The sequence below is a fragment of the Lissotriton helveticus genome, chromosome 5_1 (genome assembly GCF_964261635.1).
Source record: "Lissotriton helveticus chromosome 5_1, aLisHel1.1, whole genome shotgun sequence".
Lineage (NCBI taxonomy): Eukaryota > Metazoa > Chordata > Amphibia > Caudata > Salamandridae > Lissotriton > Lissotriton helveticus.
This window is the reverse complement of record NC_136065.1, coordinates 1,334,226,369-1,334,252,522: the sequence shown is the minus strand read 5'-3', so window position 1 is coordinate 1,334,252,522 and position 26,154 is coordinate 1,334,226,369. Positions and strand designations below refer to the sequence as shown.

The following is a 26,154-nucleotide window of genomic DNA, read 5'->3' as shown; positions in this document are numbered from 1 at the left end:
CCAGCCGAGCACTTTGCCAGGGCCGGTTGTGGTTCACAGTCCTGGTAACTGAGCAGAATTGCATGGAGTTAAACTCCATAAGTTCCACCCACCCTTAGCGAGAAGCAGCCCTTTGACCGGGACAGCCCGCGGCTGCCTGCGTTATAAAATGGGGCTGCCTAATTTCACTCATATTTCTGAAGCCTCGTAGTAAGAAAATTCCACCATGCGGTTACAAGAGTAATGCTAGTTCACCAAATTTCACCGCAGTTGAATGAAACATTCCACCCACTCACTGTTCATCTATATTCCCTACTGTGTTACCTAATTGCCTGAAGATTATGGTCTCCTCCCTCACACACAAGGATCATTTCAAACAACAATAAAAACAACGATCATTAGTTCTATCTTAATAAATCTAAAACCCACAAGTGAACCTTAGCCAATGTCATACATCCATTTCATAGCAACGCTCCAGGAAAGATGTGTCGAGAAGCAAATGATCTGTCTTGAGAGAAGGTTATTCAGTAGGCGTAACCATGCTAAAGGTAGCTGACAAAACACTATGAGAGCATGGACCATGACGAAGTTTGACTCATCATCTTGAACATATCTCTCTGCAGCTTTTGATATTGTTAACCACAGCATCTTCTAACATTCTGAATCCAGGATTGGCACTGGTGGAAAGTGCTGCCAAATGAGCAAAATGGAGGACTCTATCTTTGCCATACTCTTCACTGCACCTGGCATTCCTCAATGATCTATCCTAACCCCCACATTAGTCAGTCTCTATTTAGAACAGTTTGAAGCCTTCTCACAGTCTCAATGTCATCATCACTACACAATTGATATTCAAATAAACTTACGCTTGAGTTGCACATACTTTGCCATACACATTAAGCAGTGCATTGGTCAAATTGAGGCATGAAGACATACTTGGAGCTCAAACTGAAATCCCAGAAAAATAAGTTCCTAAAACTATAAACGCATTAGCTGAAATGTGGCTCAGCTTCCTCTACGCTGCTTCCATCTTCCCCAAACTATTTACTAATGTTTACTAATGTTAAATCCCTTGATTTGAGCTGCATAGTTTAAATGAATGTTCACATGAAATATATGGATTAAAAGGCTATTGAAGACTTCCAAACTCTTTCTCCAAAAAAGGATTTGATCCAATCTGTTAAGGCACTCACAACTTCCATACAGCATTTGGGACATCCTTAGTGGTCTCCGTCTCACTTATCTAACCAATAAAGCAGAATGGAAACCAGTTATCCTTGAATGTGAAGATTAGAAGTCCCCGCTCGTCCACTACAGGGGACTACTGTCTACCACTACATAAGAGCCAATGGGAAGAAATCCTATTAAGGAGCTAGGGATGTAGACAAGAGCGAAACCAAGGCTGCTCTGGGAAGGTAAAATCAAATACAAAAACTGGAATTGAGGACTTTAATTATGGGATTATTTTACATGAGTTGATTTCACTGTTGTTAATATTGTTTTTTCTCACAAATTACAACAAGTACTAAAATAGTCAAGAGTAAGACTCTCAAAACCAGGGGTGAGGCGGGCAAATAGAGACAAGGAATGGAGGATTTTGAATGGTCAAGAAATTCGAATACTGCTTCTTGAGATGCCAGGGTTAAGAAAAAGGTCAACAATAGACAGACAAATAAGCAAACTGTACCAGTCAACAGATGACCATTTCTCAGTTAGGTGTGCAAGAATAAGGCAGTCTCATGTTCCTGTAAGGAATTTACTCTTAATTCGGTCTTCACAACAGGAGACAGCTGCATTCTGGGGGATGTAGTCCCTACTGAACAGTGTAGTGTAATGTTGGGCTCTAGTGCTGGTGTGCTGCTGGAGAACATTATAATGCATGACCGGGCTGAAGCAATGTTTGTACCAACGATATCAGAGGATTCCGCATTACCGGAGGCAATGCAGAACTTCTATTCTTTGTCTGACCGTTCATCAGACGAGACTGTGGACTGCAGTAAAGACTGGGCGGAGTATATCGATGAAAGCAGCTCTCCTGAAATTGAATCTGAAGGGTCATGGCCTAAATGAGTATCGTCACTTTCAAATACCTCTACTGTCAAAAGACGAAAAAAACGGGGGTCACAACGTACGATTTGCAGGGTCAGTGAGGATTGCCCCGAAACACTCCAAGGATCAGATGCAACTACTCCTGTATTGTTGGAGCCAGCGGATCAAGCAGGATTAAATATCGTTGAAGATCTTGTAATGGAGACAACTCCCATGAATACCGAAGAAATAACTTTAACCACTATTTATCAAACCATGATGAGTCATCGCGCAGAGAGCAAATAGAGAATCAACGTACACAGCAACCTGCTCTAAAGTCAAAAACGCCGTACGCCGAGCCGTCAAACTTTGTACTGAAACGGCCAGCAGAGTAACAGAGGCCGAGGCAAGAATTTCGGCACTTGAGGATGAGACCTTGGCACAAAAGCATGAATTAGACAGTGTCAAAGCGTATAAGGAGGATCTTTCATACAAACTGTCTGGGCTGGAAAATCAGGCACGTAGGAACAATTTGCGTTTTCTTGGTATTCCAGGGAAAAAAGAAGGGATGGATCCAAGAAGGTTTATTATTGAACTACTGGCTGATGCATTTCCTGATCTTACTGTCTGGGATTGGTCAAAAGAAGTGCAAAGAGCACATAGATTTCCGTTTAATGCTAGGAAACCCAGGCAGGGTGAGGAAGAATATCCCAGGGCTATACTGGTCAGCTTCAATAATTTTCTCACCAGGGAAGCGATCTATAGTCTAGCCCGTCCTGATAAAAAAGCAGAGGCTAAGAACTGCACTTTTTTCGTGCGACCTGATTTTTGCCAGGCCTCTGTTTCCCAGCGCTGGCACTTAAGGCAATTAATACCCGATTTTCAAAAGAAGGGGGCCACTGTGTTTTTGCAGAACCCAGCTAAACTAAAAATAAACAAAGGACAGACTAATTTTTTTTATTCTGAAATCAAAGCAAAGGAATATCTAGATTCCCTTTGAGGATCCTCTCAAAAAAAAAAAAGTAAGGACTGGATTAATTAATGGAAAAATGTTTAATTAGAAGTTTAGCTATTATAACTCAGTCCTATTCCTGCTTTGATTCAATTGTGCAAGTACTATGAGTTAATTAGCGATATGTTGTCTTATGATACATGATTTATAATGTATTAATTATGCTGCTATCTGATTGCAGAAGAGTATGGTCCTCTTCTGTCGTTTTTCTTTTCCTTGTTCTTTCCTTTCTTCCCGGGGCACCTGTGGGTGGGGGGGTACGGTATCCATACCTAAACAGGAACTGTTAGTTCCTGAGCCTCATGTGTTGGGGTGGGGGGTGGGGGGTTGGGTTCGGGGTGGGGGTGTGGAAGGCACGGTGGGTGGCGGGGGTGTAAGGCAGTGGAAGTTGTCAAAAAAAGTGAAAAAAGTTAATATAATGGTTCCAAACTTTATTCAGAGAAGGCTATTAATGTCACGTTTGATAATACTTTGGTTTTATAATGGATAAAAAGATTAAAATCTGTACGTTAAATATAAACAGACTTAATGATCCTAAAAAGTTAGGGATCCTGTCTGAATTAATTCGGCTATCATGGATTGATATTCTTTGTCTACAAGAGACGCATATTTCTTGGGACAAAAGAAGCTTACTGAATAGTCTGGGTCTCTACCTGTTAGTTTGTTCTAAGCAGACTGGTATAAAAAGAGGGGTTGCGATCTTTATGAGAAAAGGGGTTGGGAAATTTATTAGAACATTAGCCGATAAATGGGGGAGATGGGGTCTGGTTGAAATGATTGTAGAAGGTAATACATTTACGATGTGTTGTTTATATGGTCCCAATTTGGATGACAATGAGGTATTTGATACTATTAACTTAGAACTTGCTACATGGAGTCAACCGATAATTCTTTGTGGTGACCTGAATAATAATATGGAGTCTGATTGGAATATCCGTGCCCAGGGGAGGTATGCTGGCCGAAAAATTAGGACATACAGAGCTCTAAGAGCCTTAGTGGTAGGAAATGGGCTATTTGATGTATGGAATAATTTCTTCCCTATGGACCCTGGATATTCTTTTTTTTCATCACCACATCAAACATTTGTCCGTTTAGATTTTTTTTATCTCTTCTTTTTTTTTGGACAAGGCTAATATCGGCATTATGCCTCAATCACTTTCTGATAACAATCCACTCATATTAGAATTATCCTTATCTTCCCAGGGTTGTAATTCCAATCGCCAATGGTCGTTCCAAAGGAATTTACTTCTAAATGATCAATATCTGCTACATATGGCCAAAACTATTCAAGACTTTTTTTATATGCAATAGTGGGACGGCCTCAACTCGGATTGTCTGGGATACATTTAAATCAGTCGTTAGAGGAGAAACTACTAACTTTTCTAATTTTTATCGGAAAAAAAACTCAAGAGGAATTTAAAAATAACTCTGATCTGGTTAGGTCGGCAGAACTTAAATTAGCTATCTCTATTAATAGTGGTTTTGGAGTTGAGGAAGCTCAACGCCTCTTAACTATTGAACGAGCCGCTCTATATACATATTTAGCTGACCAGGTCGCTATTAAGTTCAAACAACATAAAGCAAAATGCTATGAATTTAATGATCAGACAGGTAAAATTCTAGCTCAACAATTGAGACAAAAAGCAGTTTCGAATGATGTAACAAAAATTATTGATTTAGCTGGTGTAACCCAAGAAACACAAATAGGGATACTGGCTGCGTTTAGCGACTTCTACAAACTATTATATAATAAGGAGGAGGACACTCAAGATAGGGCTCCATTGGAGTATTTAAGGAGCATTGATAATCTTTCTATTGCTGACTCAGACATAATGTCGTTAAGTGCTCCTATTTCTTGGGAAGAAATTGAAGCGGCTATTCTGGGTTTAGCACCGGGAAAAGCAATGGGACCAGATTTGATTCCCCTAGAGTTTTATCGGGCCTTCCGAAATATGCTTAAGCCTCAATTACTTGAGATTTTTCTGCAAGCTTTTTTAGGGCATCCCCCTACTTCCTGGTCGTTGGCCACTATAGTGATCTTTAAGAAAAAAGGAAAGGATAGCAAGGAAATGGGATCTTATAGGCCGATTTCTTTGATCACATCAGACAGAAAAATCTTCTAAAAATTTTTAGCAAACAGATTAGTTGATATAATGCCAAAGATAGTATCTAAGATCCAGCATGGTTTTATAAAAAAACGGGACACTACTGATCACGTCAGATGCATTAATACTCTGTTAGATTGGGCACAGGCCAGGGAATCCCCAGTCCGCGTTGTACTTTTAGATGCTGAAAAAGCTTTTGACAGGGTCGACTGGGGATTTTTGTGGTCCGTATTGGTTTGGAAAGGGTTTCCCAAGGAATATATTTGTGCAGTTCAAGCGTTATATAATAACCCAAAAGCTGTTATACGTGTAGCCACTGGTACATCAGATCCTTTCCCGATCACAAGGGGGACAAGGCAGGGGTGTCCCTGCTCCCCCCTGCTATTCGCGCTTTATCTAGAGCCATATTTAAATAGGCTAATAAATGAACCTAGGATTACCCCGGTTATTCTACATCATGTATCCCATAAAGTCTTTGCATACGCCGACGACGTGGCAATTTTCACGACAGATGTAGCAACTGCTTTACCTAAAATTATAGAACATGCCCAAGATTATGGGGAATTCTCCGGATAAAAATTAAATATTACAAAGACCCAGCTTTTACACTCAGTTGAAGGCAGACCAGAAAATTTTATATTCGCATCTACAGCGTCTTATCTTGGAGTGACAATTTCTGCAAAAAATTGAAGATATTGTTGGCCTGAATACAGATACTTTACTAGTTTCTGTTAATAAGACGCGTGAGAGGCTGAACAATTTACATTTATCATTATATGGTCGCACTAATGCAGTAAAAATGGTTATATTTCCAAACGTTTTGTATCTGTTCCGCACTATCCCACTTTTGTTTTCCTCTGCCTTTTTCAATAAACTGGAGAGATCCATCTCCAGGTGTATATGGGGATACCGAAGAGTATGAAGATCTTTGAAATGGTGTACTATGCCCAATCTAAGAGGAGGACTGGGGGTTCCAAACTTTCGACTATACAATTGGGCGAACTTTTTAAAGACAATGGGTATTCTAATTTTTCCAGCTATCTATTTGGAGGAAGCAATGGCTCCCTCCATTTATGAAATGTTGCTAGGAATAGAGGTTCAACAGTGCTTTCTGAGATTGTTAGAACCAAGTTATTATAAGAAAACCAAATTTAAAGTTTTGATTTCAGCCTGGCAAATCTGGAAACAATTTAGTAAAAAAGTTTTGTGTTAATCCGAAGCTGAATTATTACACACCATTTGTGAAAAACTCATCGCTCCCCTGAATTTTCGGTGATTCTGTTATGCAGAGGTGGAATAATCTAAAGATCAGCTCTTTTGGGGATTTATTTCAGAATGGGCAAATGGTACCTTACTCGTTCTTGCAGGATAAATATAGTCTAACAAGGAGCGACTTTTTTAAATATCTCCAAATTCATAGTTTTATAGTGTCTAAAAATCTCTTTAATAACAGTTCTATGAATAAAATGGATATATTTGAAAGCTGTATTAGGAAAAATAGAATTGGCACAGTATACCAATTGATGTTGAATAGACTAAAAGATGATCTTGAGCTATTTGTTGATAAATGGCAGAAGAACTTTGGAATAGCTGAGGTTGACATTTCTAGATCTTTAGAAATGGCCAGTCTGGTGCTATTCAATGGTTCTTTTAAAAGCCAACATTTTATGGCTGTTTTCGACTTATATTATACACCATCGAAATTGGCGCTATGGAAAGCTAAAGGGGGTACAAAATGTAGTCGCTGTGGATATGTTGCTGCTAATTCAATCCATATGTTTGTTCAATGCCCAAAATTGAACCAATTTATACGAAATGTACAAGGGCTTTTTATGTAGCATTCTAGAATCAACAATAGTATTGTCACCAGAATTAGTGATACCGGGAATTCAGGCCGAACAAGTTGGTATCAGAACAACTGAAGAAGAAGGCTTTTTTTTTTAGCTATGTCTGTGTATAGATACTGTATTACTGCACGCTGGCTGGATGTAGAACCTCCGGTTTTCTATCATTGGCAATCCAAGCTGTTAAGTGTATATCAATTGGAAAATGCGGTATATAAACTCAAAGGCCGGCGTAAGAGGCTGTTTGGTCAAAAATTATGGGCACCTATTAGCAATTGGATCTAATTGATTTATTATGTTTTTGCCTTCTTTTTCAGGTTAATGCTATTCTTTTTTTGTACTTGAAATCAAATTTGTATTATTCATGTGAAATTGATGATGCATTTGCTTTTGTCTCTTTATGGTTTTAATATGAGTTACTTTCTGTATCTGTATTTTGCAACTTTCCACTGCCAAATAAAATCCAATAAAAAATAAATAAAAAGGAATTTACTCTTAATTAACAAAATTCTGAAGACAACTTTCCTCATCTACTAATGTCAACATCATGGATGCTAGCTTCCAGCTCCCACAATGGCCCCGCCTCCCGCAGAGGGATCAGCGATGCTAATATTGCTGCATGATTTGTCGCTCACCAGACAAACTAGGAGGTACATAGAGGAATGTGTATTTGGCCAGCTCAGTGAAACCTGGTGATATGCATTGGTGCTGCTGTGGACAAGCAGAGCTCTAATACAGTCATATCAGCACCAACGCGAATTAAAGAAATAGGAAAATCTGAGCATATATCACCTCAAATAAATTCTCTCAAATGGCTATCGCTGGAAGATTGCTGCCCACTTAAGATGGCCTGTATCAAATTTGAGGCCCGAAGACTGAACGCCCCTAAATATGTGGCAAGACAATTGACCACTTCCTGGGACTTTATGCAGCAAAACTTTATTATGAATCAAAACTCCCTACTGAAAAATCTATTTTGCCTCCCTCTTTTTCCAGACATGGTTCTAAAATGTGGAACAACATTCTAAGTAAATTCTGAATGGCTCCAACTTTCACTACATTTATAAATGGCTTGATGACTCACCTGCACCACAAACACCACAAAATAATATAATTTCAACATATTTTTTTAGCAGGAACCCAAGACAGTCTCCCTCCACCACTTTTGATTCTGCTGGGCTCTCAGTTTTCCCTCTCATCCTACCTAGATTAAGTACTCCCCTCTATCATAACTTCAATACATTAAGCAATGCCTTTATAATATTTTTTTTTTTACCATTTGCACCATACCAATTGTGTCTCTTGAACATCAAAACTTATTTTTACTCCCTTTCCTTCCGAGTCCCTGCATGGATTACTTGAAATTGATTTACACCTCTGGTAAGTGTTTTGACATCTCATGGTACTGGGTCTCCTACTTTGAATCTCAATACGTTAGAAGCTGTTGGTCCTCAAACATTTCTGAAAGTGTGGTCCATCAAAACCTAAGTGCCGTTTTTTGTCTTGGACTAAGTGGGCAACTGCCCGGAGGAGACATGGCATATGAGAACACTGTGCATAACAATAGATTGTTTTAATTTGACATCTAGGAAGGCCAGGTCTGTCCAACCTGAACCCTTGCACTTTCAGGAAGTCGGTTACAATTTAAGAAAAATAATCTTCTGTCTATCTTTCCTTAATTCACCTCACCTCTTCTACCTAACCTCTCTCTTCATCGGTTACTCTTTTTCTGCCCCTCTGTCTCATTTATACCTCATCTCGCTCGATGAATCTCTATCTCTTCTCTATTTTCCTCTTTCTTAACCGCAACTCTCTCTGTGTGTCAACCTCTACCTCTTTACCCTCTACCTACACTATCTACCCCTGTCCCACCCCTCTCTTTATATCCTCTCCCTTCTTCACCTAACTTCTCTCTACTTCATTTATTTCTCTGCCTGGCATCTCTCTCCCTAACTTATCTCATTCTATCTCCACCTTTCTCAATCTTACAACATAACCTCTCAGTTTACCTCAACATTTATTTGCTACCGTACCTCCACTCTCGCTTTCAACCGCTGCTCCCTCTACCTCATCTCTCACTACCGTTGTCCTTTCTCTCTACCTCTCTTTCGCTACTACTACCTCTTTTTCTCAATCTATCATTACTTTCTCTCTCTCACTCATTTTTCTCTGTGCCTTCTTCTCCTTTTCAGCTCATCCTTCCAACCCCACCCCTCTCTCTCTGCCAAGCTCTATTTAAACATCACATTATATTCCCACCTCACCCTTTCTCCTTATCAACCTCCTCTTCATCTACCTCACTTGTCACTCTACTTCAACTGTTATGTTTTTATACCTCCTTTTTTCTATCCTTCGCTACTCACTTTATCTTTTTCTCTGTCTCACTCCTTCTTTATGTGACCTATCTTTGCCTCTTCTTACTTTGCCCCAATTCTTAACCTCAGCACTGTCTCTACCTTGAACATTTCTACACGTCTCCCACTATCTCACATCTTTACCTGTCTACCTTTCTCTTCCTCTATTGCTCTCTAACTCAAATCTGTTTCTACTTTACTGTTTCTCCTAAATCACACCTCGTAGTTCCTAGCCCTCTACTCTTATTTCCTTCTCCCAATCTGAAGCACTCTCTATGCCGATTAAAAAATAAAATAACATACCAATGTCTCTGTATTTCTTTCTCTAGCTATGTTGTTCTCTTTCTATCTCTCTAGGATTCTTCTTTGACCTTTCTCTCTTTACCTTATGTCTCGCTGGGGAAACGTCCTTAATAACGAATCCTTTACAACGAGTGTACTAAACAACAAATCCAAAACAACGACCTTTCAATGAACCACAGCCTCATTAACCACAACTTCCTAAACCACGGGATGTAGGTCATGACAACGCTGGCTTTTACTCCGCGCTGCCATTACGACGCATCCATTACAACGCAAGTCGTTACAACGACTTGCGCTGTAGGCGCTGGATTTTGGAATACTACGATTTGCTATTCCAACTCCAGCCTATGCAACAGTGGGGAAGGTGTTGGAATAGTAAATATACTATTCCTTAGTATCTAGTGCCATCCAGTGCAAGTCGTTGTAACGACTTGCGTTGTGATGGCAGCGTCGTAATGGCAGCGCGGTGTAAAGCCCGCGTTGTCATGGCTGTCTCCCTAAACCACGACTTACACCTCCTCATTAATTACGACTTCCTATAACAGGCCAATAGATGGCACTGCAACCCACAACTTCGTTGGAGTACCTTTAATTCAAATGAAGAGAAGATGGAAAAATTGATAGAAATCATTGTGAAACAATTGAGCTGGTGTCAAATTTCCCCTGCAGGCCCTGGCAGATGAGGCAGAAGCTGAAGGTTTTCAGGTAGGGCCTCTATTTGAATTTTGGAAACAATAAATAATTTAGGAAAGTGTTGGGACTTCTTAGAGTCCCTTTAATTCAGATGAAGAGAAGGGCAACAACCAAGATTGGAAACTTGATGGACATTATCCTGAAACAATTGAGCTGGTGTCAAATAGCCCTTGCGGGCCCTGGCCCATAAGCAGAAGCTGAAGGTTTTCAGGTAGGCCCTCAATATGAATTTTGAAAATATTAAATAATTTAGGTATGTGTTTAAAACATAAATATTTACCAGAAAGGACGGGTTGTAGGAATATGTAATTCGTCCATATTTGTAAAAAAGGATTATTAAATTGTTAATTTGTTAATTTAAAGATTCCTTACTTAATATTGTTTATTATAAAATACATGTTTAATTTAAGTACATTTTCTTTTCCGTGTTTCGAACATGCGTTTTTAAAAGAACATAATGGTATATTCAGGTAATGTGGCAAAGTAATATTTTTCGTAGTTTAGGAAGTCGCTGTTCAGAATGCAGTGGTTTGGCTTGGCTCGTGGTTTAGCTTTCCTGGTTTAGGCATTTGTTGTTTAAGAAGAAGTTGTTTAATCATGTATCCACCTTACCACTCCTCCTACCTCACCCCTCAATGTTCCAACCACCTCCTCACATTTCCTTTTCCCAATCTCAAGCTCTCCCTATGTCACTGTAAAAAACATATCTCTGTCTCTGTATCTCTTTCTCTGGCTACCGCATTCCCTTTCTGTGTCTATATAATTATTTTTTGGTTACTTCGACTTTCCCTCTCTACCTCACGTCTCTCTACCTTACGCAGCTCTCTTTCTCATCTCCGTCTCTAAGTTTTTTACTCCCGCTACCTTACCTCTCTCACTATACCATTCTCTTGATCTCTTTGTTCTTATGCAGTCTCCTATCCACCCATTTCGCTAACTCAGACGAGTTGGAAGCCACATTCTATCCAGAGTAGTGTAAACCTAAAAGGAGGAGGGGGGGAACAAGCACAGGAAGAGAATTTAGCGAAAACATATCTGATTTCACCTAATAGATTGGTGAAAAATCCCAGAGCCGGGCTTTATTTTTCACTTTTGCAGCAAGAAGGGGGCATATTATCAAGCAGCAGCAATAATTATCGCTGGCCGCGCTTAGAGTGAGATTTGTTATCGCCGGCTATCGCTGGAAATTATCACCATGCTAGTGCTGTATCAACAACACATAGCGCAACGGCGATAATTATTCCAGCGATAGCGGTGTTTTCCATGGAATATCGCTGATTTTCCAGCGATGTTCCTTGGAAAACAGCAATAACCTTGCTGATACGACCCTGTGGTCATATCAGCATTATCCACTTCAATGTAGAGTATAGGTAAGTCAGCATTTTAGCAGACGTTAGTTTTTGGTGAAAACCACGGTTTTCGCCAAAAACTAACGTCTGCTAAAATGCTTGGGGCTCCTAGTAAATATCGCGATGTGCGCATCAGTGATAATTTACAAACAGTACTGCCCAGTGACGCCCACTTTGCATCTCATTAGAGATGCAAAGCGAGGCATCAGGAAAACGGGTGCTAACATGCGCTAATGCATCTGCACTTTTTTGGCTTTAAAAGCCGAAAAAACTGAGATAAGGCCCTTGTTGATATGCCCCGTCACTTGTAAAGAGTTATTTAATTGTGATTACGACTATCTGACTACTAAATCTATGAGTTGAAGCTCTATTATGCATATCTTTTATGTTAGTATTATTTCTAAGTCCACTAAAAAGAGTCTAAGTGGCCCTTACTGTGTCCTCCCTACAAGGGAAGAACAGGAAGGCCAGAGACTAAACTTTACGTAAAATATATTTGAAATACAAAAGAAAATGTAAATGCACGTTTAAAAAGAAATGGCTTTATAAATAGCTTTTTGAAGTTCTTTTGGGAGCTACTTGGCTGGCGGACAGTGGCAGCTCGAACTTTTGGTTATTTTTGTATGCTCTTTTGTTTGAAACTTTACCATGTTATTCAATAATGCCTGTGATCAGGAGGGCTTGTATTACCTAAAAGTGGGTAATAAACTAAAAACTGCTCAGTATGTGGGCACCAAAATATGAGCATGAAATAAAGACTTCACCAGTCGCCTTCCCTGACTATCTGTTGTCTTATGGTCTTAAGTCTCTGACAACGTTTCAAGCATTCTACAACACAATTACCATAATATTGTCTTTTTACATGTGACGCCTAATTATCAGTGATGCTTAGTTAAACCGTATGCCTGCAATAACGACACATTTTCTTTTACCTGACAAACACCTGAGACGTCTGTGTCTGCGATGGTTTAAGTGAAATGGCAGTGGGGCTTTTGAGGTCAGCAGGTCTGGTGGTTCCTGCTTGAGTGGGGGATGCAGTTACAGTCTGGGGGATGACTGTGCTAAGGCCATTGGTTGATCCTTCAGTGGCCTTGATGTTACTGGTGGGTCCAGAAGGGCTTTTAGCCCCAGCTGTCCTTTCCAGCCTGGTTGGCGCAGAAGAGATCACAGTACTAGGAGCAGTTGTGGTTTTTCTGAGGAATGTAGTTCCTTTATGGCTAGGGGAGTGAGACAATACTTTGTTTTGGTCTTGATTGCTGGATGTTTCATGCTTGCTGGCGTGTTCATGACTGGAGGATCCTTCATTGTTGCTGGGGCCATCACGTCTGTTAGAACCAATTTTCCCACTCAATCCATCATTAGAGGCATCAAGGTTGCTGTGTCCATCAACAATGTCTGATGAGCCGATATTGGAGGAGCTGGTGGATTTGATTGGGCTGGCAGATTTGACTGGTGAGGCTGGCTCAGCAGTGCTGCTGATACGGGCAGAGATGCTGGATGAGCTGGTCAATCCAACTTTGGGAGTTTTTAAACATGGCCGCACAGCACTTCTTTGTTCGTCAGCACTGGCCTTCTGGAAACAAAAGAAGGAAAACATTAGTCAAGTGAGCAGTTTGTTTTTTCAAAAATTCCAGAAAGATAGTAGAGGGTGAGCAGATTATTTGTCCCTTGGTTGAAGGTGTCAACATTATCTCATTCAAATACACTACCTTTGACATACGAACCAGAATTCAATCTTTTATCCTCAACCAACAAACCAATAGTAAGACAAACTTCAATATACTGCACAACTGGAAAAGGGCAAAGGGGTGTCACAATAACCACTGCTCGACTTTGGTAGTTATTTTTCCCACTCAGTAAGTACTGCTGGTCCTTCTTTAATTTAGCGAGCAGTGATGGGGTCTGGTGGCCTTTCTGCTGAAGTGACTATTGCAAGACAGAACCATGGGCGTTACAGCATTCTCTCAGATGTGCACAACACTGGATTCAGCTTTGCCAACAGTTGGATTATTTTTCTCAAATCGGTCAAAGCATGGTGGCCATCTTGGGGTAGTCTTGGTCTCAAGGGCTGGGTGCTAGGCTCATGAGTCACTTAACCCGGGCTTATGCAGAGGTGGATGCTGAGCGTTCGCACAGTTGGCATGAGGGCAGCTAGGCAAGTTGTACCACAGACAAGCCTGTTGTCGCGCACCTACACCCTGGGAGACACCAGCAACTATGCCTTTCTCTACCCATGCTTCTCTACAGCGCTTGGGACTACTTTTCCCTGTAAGATTCCTGATACTTTAGTGACCTATAGTAGGTGTGAGTTACTCGACCTCTACTCCACTGACTTGCTTATCAATCCATCCCTTGACAGCCTAAACAAGTATTGGCAAAGCCAATAGGTCTGTGCAATATGTCAGCTGTAGGCATTGTCAATGTTAAAGTATATAGGCATTGTCAATGCTAATGGCATATCAGCGCATCCATGCACACTCGGCGCAAGGTGAGGCCTGCCTCCTCGCATCATCACTAGTGGAGTGTGTAATGTCCCCTTGTCCCTCCGGGGACAGGAACACTGAAAACAGCACAGTAGATACGCATCAACATAGAGAAGGGACATCTCCACAGCATTTCTCTGCTTACAAATTGCATAATGTAATAACCATGCAATAAAAATGTTATTTACATTAGTTGGCATAATGTAAGGAATTGTTTTTTGTTATCGTGGTCACCCAGCATGCATGGAACAATGCATATGTTTCTACTGAGTATGTTTGTTTCCACTATATATTTCTTGTTCCATCAGGTGAAATAGATTAATAAAAGTTATATAAAGGAAATGTATGCTAGTAAATATGACGAGTGTTTTTTCCATGCGGTGGACAGACTTTAATTTGATGGATGTGACAATTGAACATCAAGCGCACAGGCATGATAAAATAATACGTCAAGGGGAGATGTAAATATAAACTCTCACTTCTGTGTGCTTCATAGAGGTTTTATGTGAATGCAGATCTGAAACCTGAAATGTGAAACCGATGTGAAGCCTTTTTTAAGTGAGTATTTTGAAAGCAAATCAGAATTAAAAGTAATGTTGCACTGGCAAATCATTGCGTTTATTTGTACCCTCATTTGCTAGTGAAACATTTTTAATTGTGATTGTACCCACAACGCATACTTAAATTGCGCTTCTTTCACTGCAATGGAAAGAGTTTATTTTGGTATGCATTTAAATAGGAAATTGTGTGATTAAAAGCCTTTTTTTAAGCGTATATTTTGCTATTAAATCAGATGCACTCTGAATTAAAAGTAATGTTGCATCTGCAAATCAACATTAAAAAAACGCAGTCTGTTGAAAATATATAACCTAGATTTGTCCTTCCAACATTACATTTAATTATGAATGTGTTGTAAGAATTACTTTAACAACATGCTTAAACAGAGGCCTTGAATCACTTGATTTTTTTGTAAACACACACCCCAATAAAGTCTTTAAATTGAAGTGATAGAAGTGTGATTTAGGCATGTGTTTTAAAAGTCAATAATGGACGCTCAGATTTATAAGTATATCATATGGACCTGAGTGTTGAGAGTACACCAATATAGCCTTATAGCCCTAAAAGCCCGCTCCAATGTTAACAAGGGAGCTTCCTATAACGGCCTGTATAGCCCAGCTGCGGTGGGCTATAAGGCTATTAGCACTATCCGCCTCTAGAGGGCAGAATGTTTTAACAAAGGCCTCAGTGAGCCCGAGGGGATTTAAATCCCTTCGGGCACACTGAGGCCTTTGTTGACAGCAACACCTGTGAACCACAAACATTGGAATGTTGGTGCGCCGGACATTTACCGACCATTAGAAGCCTGGAGCTACTCCATTGTCTTAAATTGAGCTCTCAATATTTCAATGTTCGAATCATGTGTAAAATATCTAAGCTGGTGCCCTCAGAAAACAGCTTCTGGTATTTTAACCTTGGTCTTTAAATTAGAGTAAATGTGACGAGATAAAAGCAAGATTTACATGTCTGTTTACTGAAACGAGAAAATGCCTTCAAATCTATGTTTTGTAATCAAATCACATACACTCAGAATTAAAGGTAATGTTGTACCAGCAAATCAAAATATAAAATAAACCCTGTATGTTGAAAGCAGTTAACTTTGATTTGCCTATGCAATATTACATTTAATTACAAATGCATGTGACTTACTTTAACAACATGCGCTAAAACAAAGGTTTTGCATCGCTTGATTTTGTTTGTAAACACACACTCAAATAAAGTCTTTAAACTGAAGTTATAGAAGTGTGATTTAGCCATGTGTTTTGATAGTCAATGACGGGCATGCAGAATTACAAGTATATTATACCAATGCCGGACCTGAGTGTTCACGTACACCAATCATCTGTAAAATAGCTAAACAGGTGCCCTCGGAAAACAGCGTCTGGCATTTGACCTTGGTCTTTGAATGCACAAATGTTGCATGATAAGAACAAGATTTACAGGCCTGTTAACAGAGAAACTTGAAGTAGCAAGTGAAAACACGAGCGCTCGTCGTACATGCTCTTTAACCCCTTCGACGCTCATGACGAGCTGGGCTCGTCATGAGGTAGCCTCCTCGCACGCTCATGACGAGCCCAGCTCGTCATGTAAAGTGCGATTTAAAAAATCTCAGCGCCGGAGCAGAATTCCGCACGCACGCATGCGGTTAACAAAGAAAAAAGGGGTTCCTGAAACAGATGCTAAATTGGAAGCAGTGGAGGGATAGTGTAATTGGTCCATGCTTTCAAGGAGTGCGAAACACAGGAAGAGGCAAGACAAAATGCATGCCATGGACTAATGGATAGGAAGAATATGAGAGCGATGATGGAGACAGCAAATGGGAAGTCTATGGGCAGGCCACAAAATATATACAAACTGCCTCTTTGAGACAGCGTATGTGCTTTCTAGCCAAGACCTAAAAATGAATCTATCATTAGAACTCCACCAAGTACCTCGAAAAAGCAGCCTGGTGTCTTCGGGAATAACCTCAGCAATCAACAGATCATGCTAAAAGCATGGTTATCTAATGTGTGATCGGCCATTAAACATTTGCAGGACGCTGGCTCTGGATCTATTACACCAAAGTGAGGTATAGTGTGCACAGAGTTCAGTGGATCCCCAGATGCTTTAGTAGATAATACTACAAGCTCTATTTGTGGTAGTGTGGTCAAGCAGTTAGGCTTATCAGATGACTGTGTTAAGTATTTTTTTACACACTCAGGCAAGAAATGATTACACACACTCGAAGACTGATTCCAAGACCAATTATAGCAGAGGTCTTCAAACTGTGGGGCGCGCCCCCCTGGGGGTCCGTGGATGGTTTCCAAGGGGGGTGCCAATGCCTCTTCAATTACATGTAAATGAAGATGACCTGGAATTGCTGCATTATTCATTTGCATTTCCTGACGGTCTTCATTTACACGCAGCTCGGAGTGCTGTGAAGGGAGGTCAAGAAGTTGGCTAAAAGAAAAGAACTAAATAGTCTGAGCATTTTGTTTTTTCGTTGTCTAGCATATAAAATAATGAGCAAACAGGTTCAATGAACCCTAGTTTACCAAATGGGGGCCTTTGTACTAATAGTGCTGCGAGGTCCCAGAGTGTGACTGAAAGCACTGTGAATATGTAAGTTATTATTTTAACCCTGAATTACACACAGACTAACATAGGCTGCGGCAAAATGATGCAGTGTTTGAAATAAAAACATGTTCCTACAAAATATAGCTTTTAGTGATAAGACTGTTCCAAATTTAAGCATTTTTATTAGTATAAGATCACACCCCCTCTAAAAAAGAAAAATCTTTGTCACTTTGAAGCATTAAGCAGGGCCACTGGAATTATGTAGCAAGAGAGGACCAAATTATGCAACAGGTTGAGTAAATTATGCAATAAGAAAAGGTAAATTAAGCAGCATAATCTGACACATTTTGTGGTTAGCTTTATTTCATTTTATTCTCATGTTTAGTCACCGTAACACTGTCAGGTGAAATATTATACCTCATCAGTACCAATGTAACAACCAAATACATCAATAAGCAACTGCAACTACCACCCCACCCTTGCTTTCAAGCAAAGGCACCTCAAAGTCAGCACTGACCATTCAGGGGCAGTTGTTTTTGTAAAAGGTTTTTGTAAAAGGTGAGTCCAGAGGGTAGCAGGGAGGACGTCAGCAGGGTTCCATTCAGATGCAGAGCTCTGGTCCTCTTGACCACGAGGGCCTCAGAGTAATGGTCCAGTAGAAAGAGGAAAAGAGTAAGATTCATAAATATAGCCAACAATATGGCCCAGAAGAAAAAGCACTGCGTAGGGGCTTCATTTTTATGGTTACAAATGGCCAGAGACCGCTTCCTCAGAGGAATACCCCAAGGAAGAGGACAATCTAAGGGAGCCTTTTTTATACAGATAAATAAAGGCTTCCATTAGTGCCGCAGGTAATGCTGTCATAAAGTGGAGTGGGTGCCCATTTTCCTTGCAAGCATTAGAGCCCAGGTTACCCATGCTACTTTTTGACATATAGGGGCAGAAAGAATCATTGGTAATGCAGGTACAGTGGCACCAGGAACCAGAGGTATGAGAAGCCAGCTAAACCTTAATTATGGCTGTTTACTATCCTTCCATCTTAACACTAGGGCCCACTGTACACTTGCTAGTGTTGATTTGGGCCTCAGAGCAATGGCCCACGGGAGGGGAAAATTTAATGCAGTGGAGACACCTTTGTTTGGCCTGAGAGACGGCAGGGAAGGGTGTGTGGCTAGATGGGAGTCATGTTTTTATTAAAAGAAGGAGACTGCCCTCTTTGCAAGGCAGTAGCTAACATTAGTGAAGCAGGTTCAGCAGCACAGGGGCTCAGGGGTCAGAGCTGCCCACTGCATCACAATTATGAATGTCTCACTTTAAACAAAAAGGTGCATTTGAGCTTATTTTCTAACATTAGGATAGAGGGGGGGACCATTGCAGGTAAAGGAAGACCACGTCTGGGAGCTCTTTTTTTCTGAAAGGGTCTGTTTCAAGATTAGTGCGATGGTCCGGCATGGTGGCGAAGGGGTATAAGAGACAGAGGAGATAGCCTGCTACTTAGGACTGAAGTTATCATTTGTGCAGCAAGTGTAGTTGAGCTGAGGATCAGTAGTGCAAGGGGCTTATAACACGTAGGGAATAGGGGGCAGTATTGTGGGTCAATAGGTGTTTTTGTTTGATTCATTTGCTGTTTCATAAGGCTCATATTTAGTGTGGTTTATGCGCAATAGACAAAGTACTCCTGAAAAGATCTCATGAGCCATGCCTCCTGTGTGCAGCCCTTTCCCTCCCGCTCGCCCAATCCTTGCCGTAAAGTTTTGGAGGGGGGCCTGACATTAAAATATTTTTGCTTAGGGGGGCTCCCAGCAAAAAAGTTTGAAGACCTCTGAATTATAGTGTATAAAAAGTTTTATTTTTTATTTTTAGAACCAAGAGGTACTCAGTTGCAGGAAAGTAATAGTTTCAAGAGTAGCAATACTTTTAAAATACAGTAGATGTTGTGTTGTAGAGGCCTAAACGTTCTTTACAGGTGTTGTATAGTTCCACAGGATATGTCAGCTGTTAGACCAGCTAGATCTACAGGGCATCTACCACCCCCTGTTTTCTACAGTGGTGTAGGTAGTCTCTGGCAACCACTGAACATGACAAACCTGATTCATATGGGATCGTGAAAGTATAGTACGTTTCACTCAGACACTTGTGTTTGCTTTCTCTCAGAAAATACACAGGATGGCGATTAGGACATTTCAATAAGTATTTATTGGTCTAGCGACAGCCTCCTGTAAAACATATGTGCAGCAACAATTAGGAGACAGAAGCATACGAAAGAGATTGCTAGTACCAATATAGCAAATAGTAGATACATTTCTACCATAGTGCTAATAAAATGAACAGAAATAGTTAAGATAAAAACAGTAGCACTTGCATATTCCTAAAATGTGCCCTAAGTAATTTACTAGAATGTACCTAGCCGAATCTAGATGTGTAGGTGTATGGGTGTATAGCAATGTGTATCTGTAGCCAAGAAATCCCCAGGGAAGAATTATCCCCCTCACCTGATGGTTGAGAATGAAGGACCCCGACCCTGCGTCGATGATGATAATCCGCAAGGGATGTCAGACCACTGCGTGTCGTAGATTTGGCATACAGGACTCCCGTCTCAGCTTGGAAGGAATTCTCCTCTAATTTGTAGGGGGAGTGAGGGTCTTTAATACTAAAGTGGTCACTCCAGGTTTTTTTCTAGAATCAATATGTTTTTCAAACAACCATGGATGTTTTGAAAACAATCCAAGATGCTTTTCTAAAAAAGTGTGATCATGCACAGCTGGCTGTTGGCCAAGAATGAAAAAAAGTGGTGAACCTTATACAGAAAAATTCTGCCTTGCTTGGGGGCATGTTTATGGACGCCAGGTACAGGGATCATGATAGAATACTTAGAGCCTGGTGTCGAACAGACAGGAGCAATCTACTAGGTAAAAGGTCATTATTGTTGTGTGGATAGGACAATGTATGCAAAAATGGGATATACATGATGAGACTATCCTAAAAGACATGACACAGGCGTCTTAAAAATACTTTAGCAATGTCAATCAAACAATAGCAATCTTAGCAGATATAATAGATAGGCATTTCATGTATGAGGCAGAACTGCAATGCAATCCTATGGAAGGAAAACAGTTATCTGCATTAACAGGTAAGTACTTGACTTACACATTCAGTCTTCGGAGGATTGGACCAACACTGGGTAAGGGTCAGATCAAGGTAGGTACTGCACTACCAGTGGCACTGGGACGGCTGGGTGCAGAGGTCACCAGGCCCAATGTTCGTCAAAGGAAACTAGGGGCACCCACCAGAGGTGTGGTTTGCAGGTAAGTACTCACAGTTTCAGGGCACAGGCCCCAGTGGTAAAAGCAAGCACAGGATGTTTCACAAAGCAACTCCAGTGGCACAGGGGTGACAGGGTGAAAATCAGCATTGGGCGCCCCATGCAAGTAAAGGTGGATTTCGGTCTCACAAAGAGGATGCAGGCTCAGACCAGAAGGCTGGACAAAGATGACCAACAGCTGGGCGGGTAAGATGTAGAGTCGCTGGACACCAGGGCACCATCAACTGGGCTTACCAAAGTCAGGGCTGAGATTGCAGGTGTGCCGTTTGGTGTCGGATTTTCTTTACAGGAACCAATCATCGTCAAGGGGACCCTTTGTGACGAGGCTGCAGACATGTTCTTGGTGTCCAGGAGAGGTCAACCACCAGTGGAGATGAGGTCAGGATCACTAGGGAGACTTCATTGGAAAGGTGAGCACTCAGACTCGGGCCGCGGGCGTCGGGTGCAGAGTGGGCAGGAATCGAGGTTCCAGCTGGATCCTGAGTCCTTGTAGTTAGATTCTTCTGGACAAGGCCACTGCCCTCGGGAGATCTGGTCTTTGATGAAGAGTGGGCAGTCTTCCTCGGGTTTCTGTAAGTCTCTGGCCACAGGAGAGGCGCTATCTTCTTCGCAGGTTCTTTAAGCTGGAGACAGACAGGTAGGGCTAGGGTCAAGTCAATGTTCAGGTGAAGCCCCTAAATACTGAACTTAAGGGTATTACTGGTCCAAGCAGGTAGAAGCCAATGGGCTAATTACCTTTTAGGGTGACTTCACCCTTAATACATCCCCTACCTGTGTGGAGGGGGCATTCCCTAATGCGGTTAGCTAAAATCTTTCCATTCAAGATGGGGGATTTTCTAGGGAGGGGGTCACCTCGGTCCAGGGCACCTTAGGGGTGGACCTGGAAGAGAAGGGACACATCTCTCCTGATTACTAATTTCCTTGCCGACCTAACCGCCAAAAAGTGGGGCTTGGTCAAAGGGGGCAGGCATCTCCACTAGTTGGAGAAGCCCTGGCTAGCATAACAAAGGGCAGGAAGCATTTGAGGCTCTCCACCCTCAATGCTGTTCCTGCTTGGGGGTAGGTGAGAAGCATCTCCATCCGAAGCAGGATTTGTTCTTGACCTACGAGAGCACAAAGCACAAGGCATCAGGGGGCCAGAAACATGTCTGTGTGTGGCAGGCTGGTGCAGACCAGTCTGCACATGAGGGAATTGAGTCATTTTTCCGATGCCCTCTAAGTAATTCTTGCAATAAATCCACCACTGGCATCAGTGTGGGTTTAATATCCTGATAATTTTGATACCAATCTTCTTAGTATTCAGTAAAGCCATCATGAAGCTGTGAAGCTTGAAATGACAAACTCCCAGACCATGTACTCAAAATGGCTTTGCTGCACTTACAATTTCTAAGAATGGACTTAGATATTGTAGGGGCAGATTGTTCATGCAGCTATTCCCTCACCTGTGGCATAGTGCTCCCTCCTTATGTCTGCGGGGCCTGCCAGAGGGATGACTTACCTATCCCACAGGCAGTGTTTGTGAGCATGGTACACAGGGAAGTGTGCCACGTCAACTCTTAAGTTTTGTTTGCACCAGAACACATAGTCGGCAATGGCAAGGTGTATGTGTTTGGTGAGGGGTCTCTAAGCGTGGCACAATACATGCTGCAGCCCTTAGAGATCCTCTCTGGTCACAAGGGCCTTGGTACCACTGGTACCATTTACAACAGACTTATATTTGGGTCCACAGGTGTGCCATTTGTGGAAGCAAAGGTATAGTTTTGGGAACGAACACAGGCACTGGGAACCTGATTAGCAGGGACCCAGTACATATTCAGTCAAAGTGCATCCAATATCATGAAAAGAGTGGGGCTTAAGCATGCAAAAAGGGGCACTTTCCTACACAATTGGCATGGAATTGTAGATGTATGTGAGGCCTTTGACTTAGACCTTTGTTGCCTTACAGAGACTTGGCCAAAGAAATTCTGAGGACCACTTCTAGATAAATTGGTACCACCTAACTACTTAACTCTTCACCAATATGGTGTGGATAAAATAAGGGAACAGGTGGCAGTCATTTCCAAGTCATCCCTATCACTTAGAAAGCTGGAGTTTGATTTTTGATTCAAGGGCCACATTCTAGCATGCACTTTCTGTCAAAAGCCAACTCAAACAACCCTATTATTTGCACATCACCTCCACAAACAGAAAGCAGGTATGAGCACTAGCCTAGTGGATGACATTTGAAATTTCCCACTAATGCTTAATTATACCATCATCTTCAATTTATGATGAGGTATGGAAGATTTAAATTCCAACAGCTTCTTATAAGACTTGCGAGCCTTCAACCTTTTCTTGCTTAATCATTCTCCAACACATAAGACGGCACATCTGGTAGATGCCATCTTTGTCTCGCAAGATAGGTGCTGCCAAGCAGGCCCATATATAACTTTTCCCTGGACTGCCACAGGGGGGTTACATTCACTATTCATTTACACAAACTTTGTCATAATGCACAAACTAGCTGAGTCAGATATGAGAAAATGGAAATCCTTCTTGCTGGAGGACTTTGACTATGGACCAGGCAGCCACAACTCCATTCATGCTCCGCCTATGACCATAAAGCAAGAGAAGTATACTCACAAGCATTGCTGGCCAATAGGGGGAGATCTAGCACCCCCAAGGCCCCAATTTTCACAAGACAACCCCTGCCACTGTCTACTTGTGCTGGTGGGTTCACCTTATTGCTCACAGAGGGAGTGCTAGCCCAGCTGGCCTTTGACAAGTGTGGGCAGTGCCTAGCTGAGAGTAAAGATAGTGGCCCACGTGACAGAGTAGAGTAGGGGGAGCCTGAGAGGACCCCCAAACCTCCCATGACCAACTGCAGAATGATTGGGGTGCCTGGAGGCTAACCCTGGTGAAAGCTGCCTGCTCTGTTGTCCGGTGCAGGATGGGCTAGAGGGACATTGAGACACACCCTGTGCACCCTGCCTGAACCACTCTGTCTCTCCGCCCTGGATGCTGAGGTCCCAGGGAACACACTCTTGAGGGACTTGGTGTGCGTAGCACTGGTAGTGGAGGTGATCACAGACCCTGATAAGGCATTGCCTCAGAGGGGGGCACCCCTGATTTGGTTTTCATTGATGGGCTGGGCCTTTCCAGGTCCATGGATTTTCCCCTCCCAGGAGCTGCCCTGCTGAACAGCTGTGGGAGTGGCAGCCCTCATGAGGAACTCTCCTCCACAGTCTATTGTTTGGGATCTGTACCGCAGGGAACTTGATGACAGAAAAAGCAAAGGTGTGCTGCCTCCCCCCATTTGCCTTGTGGTAGTGCCCTTGAGGGACACCATTGAGTGTAATAGCCAGTGATCTGGGGTGCCCAGTGGATCACTAGGGCGCTCATCCATCCATTCCCTTTGTGCTGCTTGCCCCTTATTAACCATGGAAAGACACACAAAGCTTCAGGGGCATATGAAGGCACAGTACAGACATCCCACTCAAGGGATGACAAGGAGGGGGGACAACACATGACCCCCCTGCGCCTTCAGGAACCACTTTAAACTCCATCGTTCTTGCCATTGATGAAACCAAGGAGGTATTAGAAGATAAAATGGATACCATTGTGGTAGACTCGGGTACCCTTTCAGATGATCAGCACAAATTATAGGAGAGGGTCGCCACGGCGGAGGGCAGTGTTGGAGAGACGCAGACCCTTAAAATCATCCTGACGGATGTGCTGGTGAAATTTTGAATCTTTGAACACAGGTTAGAGGACGCAGAGGGCAGGGTCCATTTTAATAACATACAAGTAGTGGGACAACTGGTGCGATGTGAGGGGAGGATTTGGTCACCTTCATGGAGACTCGGTTGAAAGAGACTGTGGCACCCAAGGGACTGTTCTTCTATTCATGTGTTAAAGCGAGCCCACAGAGTGCCAGCAAGACTGCTCCCCCAGCTCCCCCCCACCTGGGGCTCCGTCTCGTCCAGTAGTGGCGAGATTGTTCCAATTCCGAGTCATGGATCAAATCTTCAAGGAACCTTATTCCAAGGAAGAGCTTATGTTTGAACACCGTAAAATAATGTTATTTCCAGACTTTACCATGGTGGTACCATAATAAAGGGCCTCTTTTATGGAGTTCAAGAAGCGCCTCAACCAACTGGGGATCAAATAAGCCATGCTGTTTCCTGCAAGACTGAAAGTCATGTCAGATATAGACACCAGGTTTTTCACCAACCCACAGGCCTGGTGGGACTATGTGGCCTCATTGCCGAGAGGTTGGTGGGCCTGCAGACCTCTTTGTGGGGGCCATGATGCCTGGGTCCTGTCCCAGGTGCAGGACCGAATGGAGCAACTTGCCCACAAAAGAACAGAGCCAACAGGATTGTCAGAGAGCAGCGGACGCTGCAGCCCACATCAGATCATCTGGAGCTCCCTGTCCCCAGATAGGGAGTCTGGTCATACTCCACACTACACACATCCTCTGGAACTGAACTGCAACAAATGACACTGAAATCAGTGAACGAGTCGGGCCTTGTGGAATTATTCAACTGTAGCATTCAGCCATTGGGACGAGAGAGGGCAGCACAACTGCTGAACATTGTCATTGGGGTAGAACATCTGCACGAGGTACATTGTTGATGTTCTCTTGTTGAGATGGTGAGCTGGGATTCTGGGGTCTCTCTCCGCGAAGCTGGCCTGTAGCAAATTAGAGTTCTTTGTGTAGTCTACTCACAAATTGTTTGATGTTTTACTCAGCTTGGATGAGGGGGTGTTGCCTCTCAGTTCTTGGATGGGGGTGGGAAGAACCTACCACGATCCAGTGACATATTGCCCATCTGTATTGCTACACTATATACTACAAGGGATCGTTAGAGGCATAAGCTGCTGCACCTGCCTGTCCCCATGCTATCCAGACTTGACAGCTCAAAAGTGAAAACCTGGGGGAACCAGCTTTCCAACACACCATGGGGGGGGGGGAGAATCTGACAATATTTCACAGAGAACATGCTTACAGCTTTCTCTATTCTAATGGAGTGGGAGGCTTTTAAAGTTGTGATTAGAGGATAGTGCAGAGCCCAAGTCGGAGGGGTCCACAAAACACTTGTGTGTGATGTCCTAGCACAAGAGTGTATGCTTAGACATTTGGAGTGGGATAGATATAGTGGCCCTACCCGGCACCAGCCACTTTTGGCTCTGCAGAAAAGACTAGTGGAACTGGTGGAAAGGCTCCTCTGTTTTGATTATAGCGAATACATGGGCCGAGCTCATGTGGAACAGGACAAGTTGGGCTTTCTGCTTGCATGCTGACAAATTTGTCAAAGAGGGGATCCTCAATGCTGGAGTTGGTAGAGGATCAAGCCGGCAGAGCATATAGGCAGCTCCAAAGTTGCTCAAGAACTATTATACTACCCTGTATGCCCAAATTGGCCAAGCACCATCTGAGGCAATGCTCTCGTACTGTGTGCAGCTCCACATGCCCCCCTCCCCTGGGATATCGCAGAGAAATTGGGAGTATTTGTAGCTAGTGAACAAATAATAGCCAATATCACCAGCATACTCAGGGGTAAAGCACAGGGTTATGATGGACTC

At 42.4% G+C, this 26,154-nt stretch overlaps 1 protein-coding gene across 2 annotated transcripts in view; it reads right to left on the bottom strand.

The window, feature by feature from the left end:
• LAD1 (ladinin 1) overlaps positions 1 to 26,154 on the bottom strand; it is a 303,504-nt gene that overhangs the window by 110,510 nt on the left and 166,840 nt on the right. Inside the window, exon 4 of one of the 2 annotated variants that reach the window (XM_078644193.1) lies at positions 12,600 to 13,240. In XM_078644193.1, coding sequence (XP_078500319.1) covers positions 12,600 to 13,240 — 641 coding nt within the window. The remainder of the gene's footprint in view (positions 1 to 12,599; positions 13,241 to 26,154) is intronic. The other variant, XM_078644194.1, reaches the window with a different exon arrangement.